Raw genomic sequence first — 23,278 nt, 5'->3', positions numbered from 1 at the left:
CGAAGTTTGCTGCTTCAGTATTTGTAGCTTATTTTTCTTCTGTTTCTACGGTATACTGAAAAACAATGATAAGCATATAAGTTGTAAAAGGCTTTTATTGCAAATAATAAGAAATAAATGAGAGTAAGTATTTACAATGTTGACCCTTGTTCTTCATAATATCCGCAATTCGCTCTGAAATGCATTTTTATTTCTCAGAGTTGATCACACTTTGTGGGCTTCTGTTTGTCCACTCATCTTCTGAAGACTGACCACAGGTTCTCTGTGTTTGAGATCCTGGAAGTTGCCTGGCCACAGATCCAAAATATCAATGTAATGATCTTCGAGCCACTTCTTTATCACTCTTGCTTTGTGCCATGGTGCTCCATCATGCAGGAAAACGCACGGATCATCAGCCACGGAGCCAATGGAGAGAAAATGGACATCATTTGAAGAGACAATGGCTCTGAGTTCATCTCCTCGTAGCTTCCATCATCCTTCCCCTTATCAGATCTTTTGCTCTCGCTCAGATTCAGATTCATGTAAAGCCATCCCTTCAGAAATCTGGCAAGCACGAGACTTGCAAATATGATCTGCAGGCTTAAGCGACATTTAGGAGCAGTACATGAAGAAATGCATGGAGGACGCTGACAAACTTCTTCATGTAAGCATGAATGATCCATCATTCATAACTGCCATCAAAGCTCAAGAAAACCACCTCCAGCAGCTGGATTGAGCTTTCCAAAATAAAATTTCATTCATTTAAATTTCACCTGTAAACGATATATATATATAAATACTTTAAAATTTTCCATAGCATGGTAGACAAAACAAATAATACAATTTAGACAAATAAAATGTTAATGAAATATAGTCTATTCTTTTACCTTCAGTCTACAGACAAAAGGTTCATTTTTGCCCATTCACAATAAGAAGTTTGTCATCTCTGATCAAGAACAATTTGAGTTTTTCCCGGCAGAGGGCACTATGGCAATATTTTGATTTAAAGAGTCAACTTGTTGCACATTGAGGTCACCACATGACAAAACAGCAACAATCCTGATTCATGATTGCAACAGCCTTTATTTGTATTATGCAGCTGGAGGTGTGTTCTTAAAAAAAACAGACAAAAACAACTTTAAACCAGTCTCGTCTCATAAATCATTTATATAGGGCCATTTTTTTCACCATCTGATCTCTGTTGACCTGAATGGAAAAGCATTGTAGACAGTCTGTACACGTTCAAACTATTTCAGCAAACACAAGGCTCAAGTTTAAGCACATTAACACGCATAAGCATTTCTGTTGTTAAATTCATCCGCCTTCATGTAGCCTTCAGAAACCATTTAGTGTCGGGCACACATCCAAATAGAAATAGCAAGATTCACATGAGCCCTTCATCATTAGTCCAATTAAACCGTCGTTTGCACACAAAACACAAGCATCATGGAAAAGGTCACCAGTAAAAAGATCTGTGCTGAAAACTTTAAAGTTGTCTAAAAATCGGGGAGAGCAGGAAAGCGGTAGAAAGAAAAAGCAGTAGAGAGCGTGAGAAAGAGAGTAGATTTTGTCCACGATTCACATTATCACACCGTCTGGCTCTTTCAGACAATCACGATCATTTGAGGCATGGTTAGGGTGTCAGTCCTGGTGCAGGGTCAAAGGTCAGAGGTCGCCTTCGCCGGATCTCGGAGATACGTAGCCGTTTAGTCCTCTGAAAAGCCATGGCAGTATCCACACCGCAGTCAGAGCGAGGAGTGAGGATTTTAGGCACCAGTGGGATTTTCATCCAGACCGAATCAGTTCATATTTTAATAACAAATCAGCAAAGTGCATCAGTTGTGGCCCAGTCCGCCAGGTTCAGCTGGGTTCAGAACGGCAGTCACATGATGCAGCACTTGTTCTTGAAAATGTGCGGGTGTTTGTAGCGCAGTCTCTGTTTGGGCCGGTATTTCTCTAGATACATCAGCTGCTTGCTGTTTATTGCACCCCGTCGCTTCCTGAGGACGCACAAACAAATGAGCATTAGCATGTTGACTTACATTCATCAGATTCCAACTGAACGATTTCTTTCAAGAAACACGGCAGATTAAAATGGCTTGCGATCTCACGTTTCATTCCAGCCCACGCTGGACTGAAAATAGCCCTGAAAATATAACTGTAAACAAGGGGCGGGGCTTAAAGGTTCAGTTGAGAAGCTTTTGCGTGATGAGAGCGTTCAGCTTGGCCTTGCTATAGAAAGGCACTCTGGCAAGTGACTGAGAACTAGCGTTTAAGATCCACTCGTATGAATGTAGCAGTTGACGTCGAGAGCTCAAGGTCTGTGGTTCTTGAAAGAAGTCAAGAGAGAGATGTACGCACTGTCTGATGAACTGGATGGCATCTTCGTACTTCATCCCACTTTCAATCAGCGCCACGGCCACAAGCACTGGAGCTCTGCAGAAGAAAACAACACATATACTGAGAGAGGTGTGACACTGACCTGAACATGTATGTGTGTGTGAGAGATCACTGTTAGACACGTTCACTAGCCATCTCAAAATAGCTGTTTTTTGTACTTATTGCACTCTTGTGTTTTTTGTATATATATTTTGCATTTGATAGCACTTTTTTTCCACTTTACTAAAATACTTGATATTGCTGAATTTCAAGGACTGTGTACTTAATTATGTCATTTGTCTATTACATGCAAGTTTACTTAATAAAAAAACACCTGACAGCTACATGCCATTGTTTTAAGTCTGTTGGCTTATGTTTGTGGCGTTCAATATGAATACAAATATTAACAAACAATTAAAACAACGTCATGCAGCTTTCAAGTATTTTCCTATTAAAGGCAGAGTAGGTCATTTGGTTCAAAAACATTTTTGTTATGCTGGACTCACATCCCGCTAATATTCTTCCAATCATATCCCTCGGCCCGAGGGCTACGATAGGCTGTCCAACCTGCCAGTCAATGTATGTATTTGCATACCTCTGTGGACATGTGTCATTAGCGCAATCCATTGCAATATTGCAGACCGAGCGAGAATGAAAGGCTTTATAATTGTAATATTATGTGCTTGGTACAGTAATGTTCTCTCACTGCTGAATGAGACATGAGGTAAGTACAAAGGAATACTTGAATCATTTCAAATTTAAATAAAATACATGTATTATACTTTTAATATGTATTAATATTTGAAGAAACACTTTATTAATATGAATTGTAGTCCATATTTAATAAAAAGGTATCAAACTTGGTATCAAACTTGGCAACCCTAACACACACATAATTTGATTGGCTCACAAGAAAAGCTCAATTGTTCCATAATCTAAGACAGATCTTGATAGCTGTACAGTGAAAATCTTATTAATGGAGCAATGCCACATTCTCGCTCTCAAACGAGTGGAAAGAGGCATTGCGATGAGCTAATTCATCATACAATAATTAATGTTTTACAATTTATTCAAGGTAAAAAAAATAAAAAAAATATTCCAGAAAAGGTGAGTGGTGAAAAACAACTGTAGTGGCCCAAGTCACATTAAGAGCCCACCTTAGAATCGCTACTATATTCTGTTCTCTGCATATAACTCCACGTTTAAATTCCATGAGAGCTTTCCTTCCACTTCATCACTCGCCAAATGGAAAATCTTAATTCTGTTCTCTTCCTAAAGTAACAGCACCTTTCCTTAACAAGCCACAACTGAGGGATCACTCATGTCCAATTTGACAGCAGAGCAAATTTGAACAATTAACCCTCAAAGCTTCCCTTTCAAACATACGCTGCACAGTAAAGACCCTCAAATCTTACAGCATAACTCCAGCTCTAAACAGTGTTGCCATCTGAATCAGATGAAAATAAACGAGTCAGGCCAAAAAAACACTGGCACTCTTTCAACAGTCGAGCCCGATTCCCTTTGGAAGTGGATGAAGTGCGTCAGAGACGAGTTTTACCGCCCTAAAGATGAGAGCAGTGGGGCCAGAGTACCTCCTCCTCCTCTGGACGTCACACTCGGTTTTACAGCCGTCGTTTGGGGTGTTTTGTTTCACTGCATGTGCGCCAACAGAAAGCATAAATACATCTTTCGTAGGAGCTCCTTATGAGACAGACTGTTCCATATTTAGAACTGAAATAGTACATTGAGGTGTGCAATATTGCTTGATTTTATTGTCCTTGTCGTTACCACGAAGTTGTACCCACTGAATTTTTTTCAATGTTAAAAAACAAAAACAGCTAAATGAGTTTCCATTCGTGTATCAATCACGGGATGGAAGGAAATACGACCACAAGGTATACCTCACATGTAGCCCAGTCATGTGGGATAGACAGTCTGGCATAAAGGTCATGGAAAGAGCACGCGTTTGAGGAGGACAGTAATAACAAATGCTCGTAAAAAGCAACTTCCTGTTTTGTCTTCGGCCCTCACCCGATGCCTCTTACTGCAGCAGAGTGAGTGCACTTCGGGGACTGTTGATTTTGGCAGAGCGCTCTGGCCAGTTTAAAGCCTCTGAAGAGATACCTCTTCGCTTTCTATGTACGCAGTACGGTTTCAGTCCATAGGGGACGATCAACTTCATCCACAGTTAATAGAGGAGAAGTGTCTCCTGGGAGGCCAGAAGTGCATAATGTTCTATAGAACGCATTCTTTTCCAGATTAAGGTCTCGAACAGGGCACAAGAGGTGGGCTTACTTATGGGCCACCAGACAAGAAATGAACCCATTTACCCCAGAGATCCCAGGGCTGAGTAAAAACCAGCTAGCCAGCTAGTTAAAGAGATGTTTAAATCTTGAGAGCAATGTGATTCTGTTTCTGTAAGCTCATTTACTGACCTCCCTAAGCCGGCCACGCAGTGCACAGCCACGCAGCATCCAGGCTCTTCTATGAAACGTCTCTTCAGGAGACTCAGCCAGTCCTCCACGACCTTAGAGGGAGGCGGAGCGCCATCGTCAAATGGCCAGTCCTGGGGAGAGAATAACAAGTTACACCTTCACATCAGCACATTAAAGGGACAGTACACCCAAAAATGATTCCTGTCTTCTTTTGCACACCCTCGTATTGTTTCACACCTATTACTTTTTCTTCTGCCGAAGACTTAAAAACATAAGACTGTTGGTAGCCACTGAGGGAAAACTCCTATGGAAGTCAATGACAACCAGTAACTGATTGGTTACGAGCATTCTTCAAAATATCTTCTTTTGAGTTTGGAACAACACAAGGGTGAGTAAATGATGACACAATTGTTATTTTGGGGTGAACTATCCTCTATTTACACTGAAAGACGAGCTTTGATTTCGAAACAACCTATTACTTTGGACTTGATCACACTGGCAACACAGCCAACACACGTACACTCCGGCATGACATTTTGATTTTGTTGTTGAAATTTCATGGTTCAATTTCAAGTGCGTATCAAAACATTGCATCATAAAGCAAATCAAGTGAGCTCCACTGTCTGCAATCCCATTGGTAGTTGATCTGCTGCTCATTTGCGTAGATAAACTGTTCAGATTTATTAGTAATAAGTATAAGTATAATGTTGCCTCAATTTGGTGACATTGACAAAATATGACCTCCAGCCACTACAAATCACTGTTATTGTGGATGACCCTTTAAGGAGCCAAAAGCAAAAAAAATAAAATAAAATAAAGTTGGAGTCTAAAAGTTTTTAGACAAATGATAACCACACTTAAATCTATGAATGTTATTGCATTATACAACTAAATATCAAACCAGGTGAAACAGGTTGTACCAACACTTTTAAAGCTAAATATATTGCAAAATAATTTATTGCAACAGTTCGTTATTGTCCAACATCTGTGTATAAATGTTCCAAGTTAAAGGGATACTCCACTCCAAAATGATTTTTTTTTCATTAATCAATGTAAATGGGACAGTCACAAGCCTCCTGGTTTTCATCCAAAATATTGTGAATTGTGTTCCGAAGACGAACAAAGCGTTCACAGGTTTGGAACAAAATGGAGGTAAGTGATTAATGACAAATTTTCATTTTGGGGTGGGGTAACCCTTTAATTATGATGAAACACAACTTTGTTTACTCTGATAGGACACCTGTGTGAAAAAAAACAAAAAAAACCCCGGTGAGAAGTTGCATGCAATGCAAACACTTCTTAAATGCTACTTAAATGTCAAAATACAGGTTGGGATCAAGGTCTCAAAGTCTAAGGGAGATCTACTAGCTTTTTCCAAATGTTTCTACACTTGGTTCTTCTTTGTAAAAGTGGGCGATCCAGATGGTGAAGGTGCTGAAGAAGCATAGACCAGCAACAGTTGTGGGTTAGTGAGTAGCATTCAGAAATAACCTTCCAGGGGTGCATTTTCCATACGATGATGTAACTGGCTGCTTATGTACAACCATACGTTGCATTGTTGGGCAATTCTAGACTTTTCTAGACTTTTCTTCACATCTGCTGTTCAAACCATGTTGGTTTAACAATATAGAACTATTGTTAATGACATCGTCATGAATTTGAGTAATAACTTAATGCTAATGAATCCGTCTGAGATCGAATTAATGACAGATTATAGCCATTATTAATAAAAATGGAATTTGAGGAAAACTTAGCTTTTTTGGTTCTCCATGTGTTTTGATGTATTTACAGATGGTTGATTCAATCTTTCATCATAGACTGTGGTTCCCCCACATACAAAAGTACATTTGTATATGCAAACTCTTAAAAAAATTGTGGCTTCATTATCGACAAACTCAAAGTTATACTAACAACATTAAAACCATACTAACACTAATATTAACAAAGTTGTTGGTCAAGGTCAAGAATATTTCCAACCACACAACTTTGCGAAGCGGTTTGTGAATGTTCATTAGAACTAATGTTTTGGAAATCACCATCAGTGCTGGGGAAAGTTACTTTTAAAAGTAATGCATTACAATATTGCACTCCATTAAAAATACTAACTTGCATTACTTGTTACTTTTTGTCGAAAGTAATGCATTGCATTACTTTTGCGTCACCTGGGCAGCAGCGGCTTGCTTATTATTATATATATATATTTTTTATAACAAAAAATCCCAAAGTTATATTTTTGGCAACCATAAGTGCCCTTTCACACCAAAAACCTCAGGCTGAAGGAAGTGCCTCTGCACCTCACTCCTAATTTCTCAGGGACAGGAGAGATATCTATTCAAATGTGACGGAACTTGCGAGCAGAGTTGGTTAACGATGCTTTTGGGAAACACACTCCAGAACAAAGAATGGGAACCAATGCCCTACATAATCTGAGATCAACGCTAAATGGTGTATGAAGCTAAGGACTTTCAGACACTGCTATTAACCCTTAATTTCCACAAAAGTGGTGATGTACATCTTATGGTCTATCAATCCCTGTCCGTGTTCAGGTGGTTAGTAAAAGCCGTACATGCTTCTGTGTCAGGCAAAGGAGAGGCATGTGGAACATGGCATAAATTGAGCATTCCTGTTGCATAAATTTAGCATACGTGTTGCATAAATTTAGCAAACATGTGTGGCTTTCCTGTGCTCTCGTGACCTCAAGTTGAGAGGCGATTCACCATGCTTCACAGGACATCCGGAAAATTCAAGCCCTCTTTTCCCATTTGCCCGCCTACACCGCTGCTGAGGGACTTTGATGTGGTTCAGCTGCAGAGGCTCGTGTGGCTCGTGTAGACCAGCACGCAAACTGGCATGTCTTCACAGGCACAGGTGCCCACACAAACACACTCATGTGATCCAGAGCGGCTTGGCAGGCCAGGCCTTAATTATAAAGAGCTTTCTCACAGTACATACACATAAGTCACCATTCAAAGGCCTCAAAATAACGCTTATCACACGGGACCAGCGAGTGATATGCAGTCACACTACAGCCCTAGGGACGGGATGTTCAACACTAGCAGGTGTGAATCTTTTCAAGTAAACAAGTCAGACCGGAGAGGCCTCTAGGAGGCTGGCTGTACAGAAAAGCCTTTGAAGCATGAATGACGCGCCGCAAATGCTTCCTCCACTTCCCTCCAATCCACCCTATTGATTTCCCGGGCAAACACGCCACAGAAACCTTTCAGGAGTTGATGGAGGGCCGCTTTGTAATGCTCGTTGGGTAAACAGCCCTGGCCTACTTTGGGAATTAGGGTCACTTGCTCAAACCTGCAGTATCGCAGATCTCGGTGCAGCCGGTCTGAGTTGGAAGGGTGCAGAATGGCACAGACTTTACTCCCTTATTGCAGGTGCTCACAAATATACGAGGCGAACAACACTACTGATTGTTCCTACTGGGGTTTCTCAGCAACTCGTGCGCCACATGACTGAAATTGCATGAGCCCACCAGGAAGCTGCGGACATGAACAAGCATATGTTTCAGATGGCGATCAACACCAACGCAAGTAACTGACATCCAATGGGTTGCACTATTTTGCACATGTCTTGTAACAGAATTCTTATTCACTGCATCCAGCCAACCTCTCCGCCATATTTGTGTGAATTATTGGGTTTGGCAAATGGTGCGTCAAAGCAGCCAACGTGTCCTTCATATCCACTCAAGGTATTAAAGATAGGACTTATGCAACTGTTCGCCCTGGTTTCTCTTTTCTTTCAGGCTTGCTGTGAGAAAGTCAAGAGGAAAAGTATAAAAGAAAGGTTGGGTGGTGGGGGAAGGTGGGTGGGGACCGATCGGAGGCCACACGGAGAAACCAGGCTCTGCAGCTACCATAGCAACAGTGAAATGTTGATGTTGGTAATAAGAAGCATGTGTGGCTGCTTGGAAGAGAACGCTCTCTATAATGACTATAGTGTGTGTATGTGTGTGTGTTAAAGAGAGAGAGCCAGCACACGGGGGTCTGTGAGGAGCGGTTTCACTTTGCACTTCTAACACAGAAAAAGTTCAGTAACTGCCAAAGTTACGGCACCAGAAGCTCCTACCTCTCCATTGTTTTCACCGTCTGGCCCTTTAAATGTCAAATCAACATGATTTATTTACACAGCTTATTGGATTATTGTTTATTCTGATTGGATGATGGTGGCATTTTGGGGTCAAATATTTTTGTATGATGACCACTAAATTTTAAGCTTCCATTTTCAAAATATTAGTCCTAGTTTCATGTCATTCATATCACTCAGTGGTTTGACGAATTTATTTCATACTGAATTAATGTTTTATATTTATAGATTATCAAGTAAGTAATGAACTTTTTTGTCTTTTTTGACATGTAAAATAGCTTAAAATAGTTCAAATTATAACATTTTACATGAGAAGGAACAATGCATAGGATATGAAGATATTTTGATGTTAATAATCAAACAGTTGATGGTACCCATTGGCTTCCATAGTATGTACAAATTACTATGGAAATCAATGGCTACCATCAACTCTTTGGTTACCAACATTCTTCAAAATAATACAGGTTTGGAACAACATGAGGGTGAGTAACTTTATCTTGTTTTAATGATTTTGTTTTATATTATAACTGGAATGCTTTTTTTGGGAGTAGTTTCCGGCTGACAGTACATGAAGAAGATGTGCACTCACCACGACTGTGATCCCATCCTTCTCCAGTGGAGTTTTGTCGTAGGTTATCTCACAAACTCTGACCACAGTTGTGGCACCATACTTCTTAAGATCCTAAAGCATGATGGGAACAGAAAGACAGGCGATTAAAAAAAATAAAAACAAGACCGACAATCACCATATTCTGACATGATTTCATCATATTATAATACAAACACAATCATTTTAATAGTGGGGAAGTTAGGTAAGCTGCTCATGAACATGCTCCGTCCCTCATCCCTGCGATGTGACGAAGCACTGGGATGGGTTTCCATGAGGCTTTGTGGATGGGCTATTATCATTAGAGCCTCTACGGTTCATGCACACTTCCCCAGCAAGATAAGAATGAGTGGGCCATGTGATGGCGGAGTTGTCTTGAGATAGACCATGTGAGCCGAGATGGGACATGCTACTAAAAGAGCGTGCGTTCAAGTGAAAAGGTGGAAGAAAACAGACGGGGTAAAGTGTTGGGGCTAGACGACGGTGTACAAATTCTCACCTCTATGAAGCTGCTCAAAGTGGAGTTTGTTGGGTTGTGTGTGATTAAGAACCTCATGTTCTTATAGCACACCTCCACAGGAGCCGGCCGGTTCATCCGAGCCATGGTGCTTCCTCCAAATGGTTTACCAACAAATTCACCGAATGGATGCTCTTCACGGTTTTGCTCAAGTCTCTGAACTTTCTTGGTGAATAAAACACTGCAAGACTCCTCAATGTTCAAAGTCCCCAATATCCTGTATCCTCTCTCTAATGGCTTACTGTAGCCAGAGAGGTAAGATCACCCCATTAGATTTGTGAGGCGTTTTGGGTGGCAGGACAATAGGAGGCAGCAGAAGGAAGAGCGTCTCTGTGCATCCAGGGATCGGCGCAGGTCGGTTTTCTTCCCGGGTTTAGACGTGTAGATGTTGAGCGTGGCAGTAGTCTCCAGTCCTCTGCAAGAACGCCATGGACAAAGCCACTACCCAAAGACAGAGCTGTTGGAAAAAGAATCAGAAAAAGAGATGAGTTTTGAGTTTTCTTCTCTAAAATCAACTGGTATGCAGAAGCAGGGCAGTCTGTTGAAGACAAACATGACGCACACAGCGTGGCTCACATTAACTGTGAGTGTGTGACCGCAGATTTCATGCAGTGTCCCCGAACCCACCCACACAATCCCACTCACCACATGCAATCAAAACATTGCGTAATACAGAGGCTGATAGGGGCATGAGGCTTTACAGAAAGCAGAAACAAGAGTAAGTACGTTTCCCAGGCCTTTTCTTTTTTTATCCAAGACTCTGCATTTTTGGTAACACTTTACAATAAGGATTGTTCGTTAACATTAGTTAACTACTTTAGTTTACATGAACAACTGTAAAGAGTTACCGCATGTTTTCATGCATTTGCTTTTTCAAGTGCTGTCACGAACTTCATAAAACCTTCTAATTTAGTTTTCCAAATTTATTTTAAACTTCACTTTTTTTGCACATGCACTGCTCGTTTAAATGTTTTATTACATTTTTAGCTATAAATGTTCATCAAGCAATCATTCAGATGTTTTCAAGCAGTGAAAGTTCAACAAAAGGTACTTTAAAATGACAAACTGAAAGATTAAAAAAAAAAATCTCACTTGATTCCAGCATTTCTGATCAAAAAGTCTGTGACTTACCCGGCTATGTCTCTAAGTAATATTTTTTGCATTACGGATTAAAGTCCATTCTGGCTCAGACACACAGGTGAAAGCTGAGATTCTGATGTATGAATGCTGCTCTCATGAGCTCTAGCGATTCCCTGAACGCTCCCCGCTGATCTGCGACTGTAGGGTCCTACACGAGTATCTTCAGCAGTTAAAGGTGTTGACAGAAGGCGAGTCTCTCATCCATACAGCCAGCGTCACGATGCCACTAATTATAAGAGTCCTTGAGTGACCATATTTTGGAATGAAACATAAACTGCATACTGTTTCACATTTCACTGTGTCATTTATACCACACATTACTTTTAAGTAAAGTACAAACTAGTTAATATAAGCCAACTTTTGAACAACTTCACCGAAGAACAAAATCAAGGCTGTGAGGGTTGATCTAAATTGGATTTTCACGATATTTAATGTTTTCTGCACTGTCAGAAAAAGAAAAAAAAAAGTTAACAACTGTACCTTTAGGGGCACAACAGCTTGATACCAGGACAGTTCCCTTAAAGGGACATCTTTGTATCTCCTCTACCCCTGAAGCATGCATTTTAGTACCTCAGAGTAGTAATATGTACCCTTGATGTACGATAGTGTGGAGCAATAAGCTGTTGAACAAAGACCAGCATGTAAAACAAACATGAGAAGAACACTTCTGTCAGCAGGTCCACCGGGGGTCTGGCCCTGAGGGGCTGTACTCGTTAACTTCGTGCCGAGGAAGGTTAATTGGGTGATTCTGTGCTATGTCAACAGCACACAAGGGTCTCACGCATTCACTGATACACAGACAGACTCGTGGAGATTTGTAAACAATTCCTGCCGAGGTAAGAACAGCAACACCAGCGTGAGATTTACTGCTAAACCTGTAGCATTAGCATGAACTACAGCGCTGAGGGTAAACATAACAGTGCAGCGCTTGTCTTCATGGGCCAATTACTAGCTCTTGTCCAATAAATACTGGTTAAATATTTGAGCTAGGGTTACCATGTGAGAACTTTTTCCTGGACACGATCAGGCCAGGATTTCTATATTGCCTAAAACATCCAGGTCATCCAGGCAATACAGAAATCCTGGCCAGGACGTGTCCGGGAAAAAGAGGACGTATGGTCGCCATAATTTGTGCTGGGAATTTTCAGTGCAGCTTTGTGCTTCTGGGACATTTCTACAGAAAAACAAGGATGGGAAAAGTAATGAAAAGCCACTTAGAAGAGGTGATATGGGCTGGAAACAGATCATAGAAACATTAGGGCACTTTAGCCATGGTCCACGGTCAAGCTGGTGACCCATAAGAAAAAACAGCACTCAACAACTACTTCGATATTCCTTTGTACACATAAACAGGTGTCATGATTTTCCATGTTACACAAACTGGTCCTTCAGAAGAATCTTGCAGCAGGTCGAGTGGCTATATTGAGTCTCTAAGTGTCTGGACTGTGCCAAAAAATGGCCTCTTCTGAATGTCAGGTTGTAGACATGCCGACTTCCTGAAGGTTATATGCGTACTTGACGACTTGAGAAATAGGAGTTAGGTGACCGCAAGAATAAATCATATGGTCTTATACAAGTCCTGTTAATTAGGCTCGGTCATGTCCTCCAGACAAGATCGGACACGTTTTTTTTAGCAATATATGGACACTATCAAAGATATTCAGTAGGATAATTGGAGAAATATTCCGTAGGATAGGAGAAATATTAAACAACTTCATAGCAAAATAATAGCAATGCACCAAAATTCTGACAACCAAAAATATTAGATTGAAGCAAAACAACAACAACCATCTACTGAAACTATTAACCGAACCAATCACTTTTAATTAAGAGTTTCTTTAGTGTTTTGTTTGTGTCCACATCTATTTTGTGCATACAATGTAGATAAGTTACAAGACAAACATGTTAGCAGTGCCAATGCATATTATATTGCAAAAGTAGCGAAAATGCAAAGATTGTTTGGTTGAAATATCGAGAGGCAGCTTGTTGCCAAACAACTTTAATATGACTGGTTTAATTTATGTTCTGAGAGCACAACATCCTGACAAGTATAATGAGATCTAATAACAAATTTGGTTGCATTTTTTTTTTTTTTACTTCACAAATATCATATGGTGCCTTGCTCCTAAATTCATATTTACGAGTTGGGAAATTTGTTGGACAGATTCAAATTATTTGTTTGGAGGAAATGGCGATGTATCTTTTCTTCAAAAGGAATTAAATGAATTTATCTGCAAACTTCATCTACAAGAACGAGAAATAATGTGCATCAGTATGTTTTTGCTTTTAGTTTTTATTCAATTTATAAAGGTGCTGTAAATTGAATTGTTATTTTCTATCATAATTGTAAAATTCTATTGTATTCTGTACATGCAACTAAAAATTAAATAATTGTATTACTTTCAATAAATTTACCATCAACACAGATACCGCAACTATTGTGTCACCAATATTTTCTCAGTGATATGCCACTAACTCTGAAACTCTGGACTTAAAGAAGATTTTCCCAGTCATCATTTCATCTTTGTGGTCGTTCACGTGCGTTCAGCTCATAAATATGATCTTTTTGACATGGCATGTCAATTCATGTGTGATATTCTGATTATGCATTTATACATTAGTGTCAGAAGGGGCCAAACTTTCCATCTGAAATGGGTTTCAGAACTGTATGTGGCAAAATGTCTCGATAAAATTTCAAGGTTTCACGCATGTATACGAAATTCAGTTGATACATGTAATGTCACAATATCTACAAAAATAAGTCCTAAATACAACAGGAAGTTAGCCGTTTTGCATCCGCAACTAAGGCAGTCAGTGCATCGCATCAACTCACAGGTGTGTTAGTGTTGTTGTACAGGTGCTCAGTTTTTCTTGTTGTTGAATACATTTGGACAAAATCACACAATATGAAGGTGAAGCGCTATGCTCAGTAAATTTAAAACAGTACTATACTGGCTATATTTATAAGGCAAATAACAGACTCAGATTCTGTTCTTCAAACACAAAAAAACCTTTGCCAATATAGACAGTGTTTATTGAGTAAAGAAAACACTGTACTTATTCAAGCAACCAGTTCCCATACAGGCGTAAAGGATGTTGTGAGACACGGGATGCATGGCTTGGGAGGTGAGATCTTATGCTTTCAAAGCTCGCTTGCTATTGCTAGCATCTCTGAAATCGTCTACCTTATCTTTAAATAAATGAAAGCAAGAATGAGAGCTGTGGCGAAGTGGAAGATTCTCAGTCAATAACAACTTAAATTTCTGTTCCTCAAGCAAACTTTCATATGGCTTTCCTGGAAATAGCATGCAAGCCATAAATCAACTTTTCACAGTGCCTTTCTAGAAAAACAGTGTCTCTGTATATGCACCACTTCAGTGGCACTAGAAAGAGACAAGCCTGAGGTCTGATTCTGTAGACATGCAAGCCAGGTTAATAGCGTCTCACAAACAGCTCTGAGTGATGATGTGACTGGCCCATGTGCTGCGTGTCACCTGCGTGTTATAAATAGGCCTGGCAGCTGTTTTCTGATGCATTTAGCCCTGACTGGACTGGGCCAGTGGATATGAGATAACAGCGGGTGGGGGTTTGTTTCCAACTCAGTTTAGCTCAGTGAACTTTGTTTGAGAGACCAACCCCTATCCAGAGCTATGGAAAATCTGTAATTATGGATTCATTGGGCTGTTGATCTGGAAAAAACGGCAACATGAAGTTGTTGTGGTGGAAAGCACAAGATGAAGTTAACCAGGAAACATGAGATCAGAACAAAAACCCACAAGCTAACTTACTGAAGCGTCCATGACTGTTTATTTGTGCATTCGTTTTTGCTGTGCTATTGAAACTGGTATCAAGAATCATAAAATGTCAGTGGTATTGGTGTCAGCTACTAAAATTGGTTTTCACAATGCAGAAACACAAATGAAATCATGTACTTGCAGTATTACACTGAATGTCATGGAATTTGGCATAATTTAGGTGAATAAATCAAAAGTAGGACTGAACACTTGATCAAATAGTGATATATTAAACAAATGACTACTACTGAAATATAAAGTCTGTATGTTCTCTGTCTTTATGCACAGTGCAGTTTCATCTCCTAAAAATACTCAAGTACCGTATGAGACTTGTGGTGCTCTCAGCATTTGCCATGAACTTGACATTTTCAAATGAATTAGAGCTTATCTAAGAGTTATTTCATCATTTAACTTGAGAAAACTATTGTCAGCTACACATAGGAACTGAAAGGTCTTCATGGTAACTCATCAAAATAAAATTATTTGAAAAAAGATTTAAGAAAACTGTTTGAAAAAACCTAGGAAAGCTATATTGGTCTCCAAAAATGAAGGTTCATTTACCATTTGATTAAATTTGAAAGGAAAACGAAATTGTTGAAGTTTTATGCCTTCATTTGATGGGTTTGATAATTAATTTGAAGTAAAAACCAACACCACAGAACTTTGGAGAAAAAAAAAAATACTATTATTGTTCAACTTTTTTATAAATTGTTATTTGTATTAATTCAACCGATTAAACGTCCTATTGATTATTAACACTTTATTAAACCATTAAAAACAAAATCCAGAAAATTGGAAAACATTGTGGATTTAAAGTCATCGTATCTATTGGAGCTCCATAGCGGCATAACTTCATAAGCTCCATCCACTGTGATAAACAAATGAGATTTGGAGGGAATACTGTGTACTTGTGCCACAGCCACTGATGGGCCCTTAGGGGCAAATCTGCACCTCTATAAAGAGCTATGTGCCTCCCACAGGGATAGTGCTTGCTCTCCAATAATCTCAGATGCATGGATCACAACGGGAGGAATTTGTTCAGCTACGTGCGAGTTGTCATGATTGCGGCACCATGAAAGCAGGAGGCCCCTTCACTTCACTTCAGAGCCACTATACAGCACTGTATATCACACACTACATTAGTCTCGAGGATTATTGGTTTACATTGCATTATGTCAGCTACAAGATCACACTCCACAATCTGACTGAACCTGCCTAAATTGACCTTTCACCTCTAAACCCAACCAGGGTTGCTCATTTAACGGACATAACACAGTGTGTCATTTTCAGCATTGACAATTGAGCTCTTTTGGCTCAGTTCAATAGAAGTCAACGGGGAAAGGCATTCCAGAAGTTGAAATGTGAAGTATTTTTTTAATAGTTCTTATTACTTGGGAATTACAAGAGCTGTTTAAGTTATTTAAATGGTCCTTCTTGTGGTTAGACTATACAGTTTTAAGTGGATGAACTTAAGCAGATGGTGAAAATGACATCTCTCATCGTTCCATTCTTTTTCATAGTGTCAACAAGCTTCATCTTTGTTACTGTTTGGAAAATGAGACTTCCAGTGGTGAAAAGTTAGCCGAAAAATTGTGCTTTAAAAAAATAATAATAAATGGATTTATTAATAATAATAATAATAATCATCATCATCATGTTTACAATATTTTCTAGCAATCCCTGAGAAAGTAAAGAAGCACAAAGTACTTCAGAAGATCAGGAGTTGTATTGACCTGGGCCAGTTTTTTTTTTTTTCAGATATCACTCCTGGCCTTTTTCCTGCTGTAAGGACACAGACTCATTCAGATGCATCTCGTGGTTCTTTTCTCGCTGCTAACAGTCTTTAAATGCAGCTGAAGATGTCGGGTGGGCCCACATACAGAAAAAACAGGAAGAGGCCAGCAAACTCCAGGTGCCTTTGAGCAGAACAACACGTGTATGAGATAGGCGAGTGGTTTCCTTATGAAGAGGCGCGTTATTTAAGCAATCGACAAGTTAAGAACTGCAGGTAACATCCTGCAAACATCTGCTGTGAGCAAGCTGGGTCTGCTTTACAAACCACTCAACTTCTTTTTGAATTGAGAAATGAGTGTTCATTTTTATACCATTTTCATGTTTTAGTGATAGTTTGGATGAAATTGTTTTTTTTTTAAATGTACTTAGCATTTCACCATGTCATATTCATTTAAGTCTAGTTTGTTTTGACTGAAATGGCATTTGTATTCAATAAAAACAACATCAGGAGATTAATCTCAAACACGAACTAGAACGTGTTGAAGTGAGACAATTGAACTGCTAGCAAAGCGGTTCACTGGTTTTCAGATCTTTCATCTCAAGTGGATCGATATCCAACATACTCCTTTTAATTAAAACTGGTTTACTGTCGTCAAAATGTGTCTTTTTTATCGTGTCTCAATTACAATTAATGCAACTATAAAACTCATCAACAAACATTTTAACGTACAACATGGGCAGAATGCGGTCATTTAAACTGAATGTGAAGCATAATGTGGAAAGGCAAAATGAAAATGAAAAAAAATTTGGAGCCAATTTGGCAAAAATTTGCAACACGTTGACAAAAAAAGGCAACAAAAATAAAAATGCTATGTTTTGTTGTACTTTCATTTGATCACAAGTTTAATTCATATAATTTGTTAACTATATTTATAATATAAATTATATCTATATATATATATTTTGATGATGAACATTTAAAGCAACCATTTAAATGGAATCCAGAAAAAAGAAAAAAAGGAAAACACTGAATTTTGGGCATAAAAATGGATTTCATAGGACCGTACAATTTCTGAGTTCTTTAAATCAGTATAATTTTCACATTAAACCAGCCTCCACAATCCCCTGGGCTTCGTCTTCCACAAGAAGCTGGACAATATGGTCTTCCTGTAAACCCCTAGGAGACCACCAGCGGTCTGGTCTGGAGGTCTGTCTGAAAGCAGGAATCCCAATTCTCACAGAACTCTGAAAGGTCAGGACTGCTCAAATTTGGAAGAGCAGGGAAGGGGATCACAACACAGGAAATCCCTCATCCCGTCTCGCAAGTATTAATGAAACACACACACTTCGGTGTGCAATCAACACTGGTCAACAAGAGAACAGCATGGCCCTGTGTCAATGAATGAACACTCATACACCTGCATTATCAAAGTCTGATTAACAAGTAGTTGTAGCGGTTTAAAAGAGAGCAAGAAAGGCAGAATGCATTATCTAAAGATATTTTGGATGCTGTTTTTTTTTTTTTTTTTTTTCATGGGACATTCCCTGTCTTCAGCTGTGAGTTTTCAAACACCACGCAAACCTTACGCTGATGTCAGAGGGTTTCCTGTCTGAGAAATGCAGCTGCACCATCAACAACCTAAATGATAAAAAAATAATTTAAAAAAATGTAAAAACTGAAGGAAAGGACTCTGGACTCTCCATCACGATAACGTCTGTGTTCAGTTAGTGACCCAGAATCCGCTATGAGAGAGGGGAAGGGAGTCTGGGAAGTCTGTTCATTTGGCCACATCACAAATACTAAATCTTCCTGAAGGAGAGGAGACTACTGCGCGCATCAAATCATGTGGTGCAGGCCTTACAATTTACTACCTGAATTTGACATTAACATTCAATTGTGTGTTTTTTTTTTTTATCTCTCTGAATAGCGCTGTCATGATAACAAATTTTGCTGGACGATAAATTGTCCAAGAAATTATCGTAATAAACGATTATAATATTGTCGTTCTTAGACCAGTTTCAACTAATATAATGATAATGGCGTATTAACGCAGGTACACCTTTTCAAAGATCAATAAACTTATTTTATTTTATGGTAGATTCAGACAAAGAAATACCAACATGTTGACTTTGTGTGGCTTCAAATTAATAAATCTTGTATGTTATATTATGTTTATATGCCAGTTAGGGATGCGCATATTGACCATTTAACCGTTAACCGAAAGTAAACATTTTGACCGATGAAGGGGCCGTTCACATATCGCGTCTTTTGGGCACTCAAGTTCATTATTTCAAATGCGGTATGCGCACTCATAATGGAAGAGACTCAGTGCGAGGCGCTCTTTTTTTTCCAGGCGCGTCCGCACCACATCTAGTTAAAAAAATCTCAGCTTTTCAGAATGATGCAAGCGCACCGGGTCATGTGAAAAGAACCAACTCAATCAGCTTCCTTCGGGGTGAAATTGCCCGTTGTTTTTAAAAATTGGGTCCACTGCTAAAGTTGATTGCAAAAATAAATCTTGTATAAGAGTTACAGCAAGGGTTTTTCGGTGGTGGAAATCCATTACTGAAAGTTCCTTGTTGTAACGGAGATCGCAGCTGATGGATGCTTAGCAACGACACGCCTCAGGAGCGCAGAGCCCAAGTGCTTTGGAAAGGAGAAAACAGTGCGTACAGTTTGTGTGTGTTTGTGAACTCACTGGGCGCGTTGACACACGCAACTACATGACTACAGACATATTTAGCTGAGCAAGCCAAATGAAGCGAGCGAAAAGTAGGCACATATCGAGATAAACGGCAACAAAGTTACTAGAAAAACATGCGACGCGGAGTTAAAATAAAGCAGTAACGTTAGTGCAAGTACAATGCAATATCACATGAGACGCCAACATCCACAAGCAAATGAAAGGGGCTTCCCAAAAGTGGTCACACTAGTGAGACGTTATCTCTTTATTCCCGGGACATCTGTGCCATCGGAGAGGGTGTTTTCTACCGCAGGCTGTCCACAGGCTACACTCCAAACTTACCCCCCATCATGTTACATTTTTTGTAATAAAAATTGAAAAAAGTTATCGCGGCCGAAAAAAAATTATCAAGCTCATTTTTTTTTATTGTGCGATTAATTGATTTATCAACTATCGCGTCAAGCCTATCTCTGAATTCATCTTAGTAGATAGAAATGTATAATCAGAAACCAGATTAAAATGATTGTGGAACATTTTATTGTTTGCTAGGCAAAAATACCCTACTGTTTAAAGGTTTAGGGATAATGAGCCAAAAAGTAAATAAAAAAAAAAAAACTGAAATAATACTTTTATTCAGCAATGAAGCATTAAAATGATCAAAAGTGACAGTAAAGGCATTCATAATTTCACAAAAGGTTTCCATATCAGATTAATTCTTTACGTCTATTCATCTAAGGTTCCTGAAAAACGTTATCACAGTTTCAACGTTGATAATAATCAGAAATGTTTCTTGAGCAGCAAATCAGCAAATCTATATTAGAATGATTTGTTAAGAATCATGTGACACTGAAGACTGGAATGATCATGAAAATTCAGCTTTGATCACCGGAATAAATTACATTTTAAAATATATTAAAATAGAAAACAGTTATTTTAAATAGTAATAATAGATCATAATATTATGTTTTTTTTTTCCTGTATTTTTTATCAAATAAATCCAGCCTTTGTGACTATAAAACACTATCTTATTATTTATGTCTGCAGTAGGGCTGCACGATATTGGGAAAAATTTACATTGCGATATTTCATTTTTCTGCGATATATATTGCGATATGAAATAAAAAAAATATTCTTACAAACAAAAATGGGGTGAGCAAACTTACATTCTCATTTTAAATGATTTAAACATCGACACCATCGTGTCAATTGATTAATATGCGCGAGGGAGAGAGAGCAAGACAGCGCTCGTGTTGTTTGAAGACATTGAGCGTGCAGCCGGGGCTTTGCGCGCGCGCTCTCTCTCTCAGGCCGGTGACAGGTGCAATATAAATAGGCGTCAGGTCTATTTCTAGCATGCACGTGTTTTCCGCGCCGTTCCGCGTGCGTCTCATGCAGGCAGTCTGCAAGCTCTAACCTGTTAACATGGGAGCCGAATTAAAAACGGACACGCCACGCAGCTGAGACGCTTGCGCCACGCATCTAGTGTGTAGGTGGCCGTGCGCTCGCGCTCTCTGGCCCATACAGTAAATGAATAACGGATCAACTACGACAGCCTACATCGCACATCCTGCGATGTGACTATCGTGGATTTGTACATCGCGATATCGATGCTTAAACAACACATCGTGCAGCCCTAGTCTGCAGCACAAATAGTGCACCCCTAATGACACTCAGCACCCCAAACACTCAGCACAATAACTGGGATAGAATAAAGTATTTATCATACAAAATGTTGCACACATAAACTAAGCATGGACCTCACATTTTACATTATTGTTTGGGATTCATAAAAGCCGCCCAGGGTCTATTTTGAAATGTTAAATTAATAGCATTATTTGTGAATTATTTGTAAAAGTGTTGGCTGTTTCTACAGCCTGACATGGGGGGAATGAGTTTTCCCTCTTTTCCCACCCTGTATTCTCGTGATTAAATCCCAGGCCTGCGTCACAGCAAGCTCGGGCAGCCACCCATGGCCCTCCACTGGATTAATTAAAAGCATTTCTATTACAACCACTTCATGGGATGAGAACAATAAGCCACTGTAAAAAAGCAATACGGCATTGGGAGGTGAATTTATTCGTGCAGAGTGACTGCTTTCGTCTGTATTTCAAGTACAATCAAAACCACTGGTTACGTTCAATGTTGAGTAACTTCCCATCGAGACCCCAGGCTTTTTAAGTAATGTGGGATTTATATATATATTAAGTAGCCAGTCTATCTGACTTGTATGTTTTTGCCTGAAATGACAAAAACATACAAGTCAGGCACTCTTTTAATTTTTATGCACAGTATGAAAAAGTCTGTGGGGCAGGCAGTTCATGAACACAAAGTATGATCCAGAAACTGGAACAGTGCGATTCATTTTTACTTTTGAATCCTTGTGATCCAACGATGCAGGCTGATGTTTTTCTATACATCCTCTTTCACATCTGCCCTCGATTCAGAATGGTTTTCCTGAGTATATTTCTTTCTTCCATTGAGACTGAAAATCAAATTCTAGCGATTATAGGACACAAGAGAGTGCTGGTGAACTGATATCAAGATTGCTGTTTTGACCACTAATGGTAAACACACTGGAGTTCAGAAAGATTCATCTTTAGATGATGAACTATTAATTCCCTCTCCATCTCATCACCCTAACGAGCCTGAACCAGACGGGTCTCTCGAGACATCTGCACGGTTATGCATTTGATGTGAGAGTCAGGGGCTGTCATGAGAACTGGCATCTTGGTTACTAAACCAAATGTGTGGAACAATGGATTCATGAAGTCAAGAGTCAGTCTGAAGCTCTACAAATCCAGATTAAGGTTTGATATCTGATATGTGGAGTGTGTTAACTAAATACTTCACTTACTGCACCTCAGTCCATAAATAATGCACTAATCAGCAGCAGGAGATGGAAACCACCAGTGTTTCCTCCAGAGTCGCTATTAAGGAAAACCACTTCTTGAATCTGCAGCATCATGGCTAAAAGTGATATCATCAACTGAATCGGTCAGACAAACTCACTTCCTGACTCAATTTATCAATTTAACGTAGAAACGATCACAGATCCGTGCACACAAATCAACAACAAGAGTTCACGTGTGATTCATGAAATATTCCTATGCAGCCAATCTGATCGTACGAATAAGCACACGTTCATAGATGTGACGGCAGAAAACAAAGGTCATTTGAATATCATGCCTCTTAAAACACAAAAAAGGCATTCTAATCTTACTGTTTAACAATCGACTAATGAGCTTCGTTTGACATTCAGGAAAATAAAAATGAAGAAAATGTGTGGAAACAAAACAGCGGTCACTAATTAGAAGTACAAAACGAGGATTTGTAAAGAAGAATGCTTGAGGATTTCGATACAAGCCAAGAGGAGACTGGTTTTCCTTTGCTAACATAAGGAAACTTTGCTTCTGTTAACAAACGTTGGATTTCACGAGACTCACAGGCGCATGCGCAATGCTGACCTCATACATCATTCCCCCGAAACTGCTGTGTTTACAACAGTGAGTGCAAGCTAGATTGAAGTGATTATTATATTTTGAACATGGATTTTTTTCTTACAAAAATGCATTGCACACCGATGGGAGTGCAACACCTGCTGAGATGCGTCAAACGGCTTGAAAGATCAAAGACAATTTGTAAAATAACTCTGACTGGATACGTATGAAAGAAAAAGTCATACACACCTAGGATGACTTCAAGAAGAGTAATTTATGATGATTTAACCCTTTAACATCAACTAGACATCTAGGTTAACAGAAACACCTGAAACAAAGTTTACTGCTCTGCCTTCCTCTTATTGTTTTTTCCTCTTGTTCTCTAATTGTTTGCTTTCAAGACTAGTTTGCCATGAGGACGTCACATTGTCTCATGTTCTACATTCACACAGACCCAGTAAGTTTGCGTGACTCTGC

The 23,278-nt window shown here is 39.3% G+C and overlaps 1 protein-coding gene across 3 annotated transcripts in view; it reads right to left on the bottom strand.

Moving 5' to 3' along the window:
* Positions 1-837: 837 nt before the first annotated feature.
* The window catches only part of LOC113090812 (protein tyrosine phosphatase type IVA 3-like), a 26,348-nt gene continuing 3,907 nt past the window's right edge, over positions 838-23,278 (bottom strand). Inside the window, exons 1-6 of one of the 3 annotated variants that reach the window (XM_026256419.1) lie at positions 11,633-11,651; positions 9,995-10,469; positions 9,478-9,570; positions 4,794-4,924; positions 2,341-2,415; positions 838-1,979 (exon numbers count right to left, since the gene is read on the bottom strand). In XM_026256419.1, the coding sequence (XP_026112204.1) occupies positions 1,862-1,979; positions 2,341-2,415; positions 4,794-4,924; positions 9,478-9,570; positions 9,995-10,099 (522 nt within the window). In that variant the 5' untranslated portion in view covers positions 10,100-10,469; positions 11,633-11,651 and the 3' untranslated portion in view covers positions 838-1,861. Of the gene's footprint in view, positions 1,980-2,340; positions 2,416-4,793; positions 4,925-9,477; positions 9,571-9,994; positions 10,470-11,143; positions 11,358-11,632; positions 11,652-23,278 lie in introns of those variants that run through there. The other 2 variants (XM_026256418.1, XM_026256417.1) reach the window with 2 other exon arrangements.

Source organism: Carassius auratus, unplaced genomic scaffold, assembly GCF_003368295.1.
Source record: "Carassius auratus strain Wakin unplaced genomic scaffold, ASM336829v1 scaf_tig00214021, whole genome shotgun sequence".
In the NCBI taxonomy this organism is placed as follows: Eukaryota; Metazoa; Chordata; class Actinopteri; order Cypriniformes; family Cyprinidae; genus Carassius; species Carassius auratus.
Note: the sequence above shows the minus strand (reverse complement) of the source record. Positions and strands in the feature narration are given on the sequence as shown.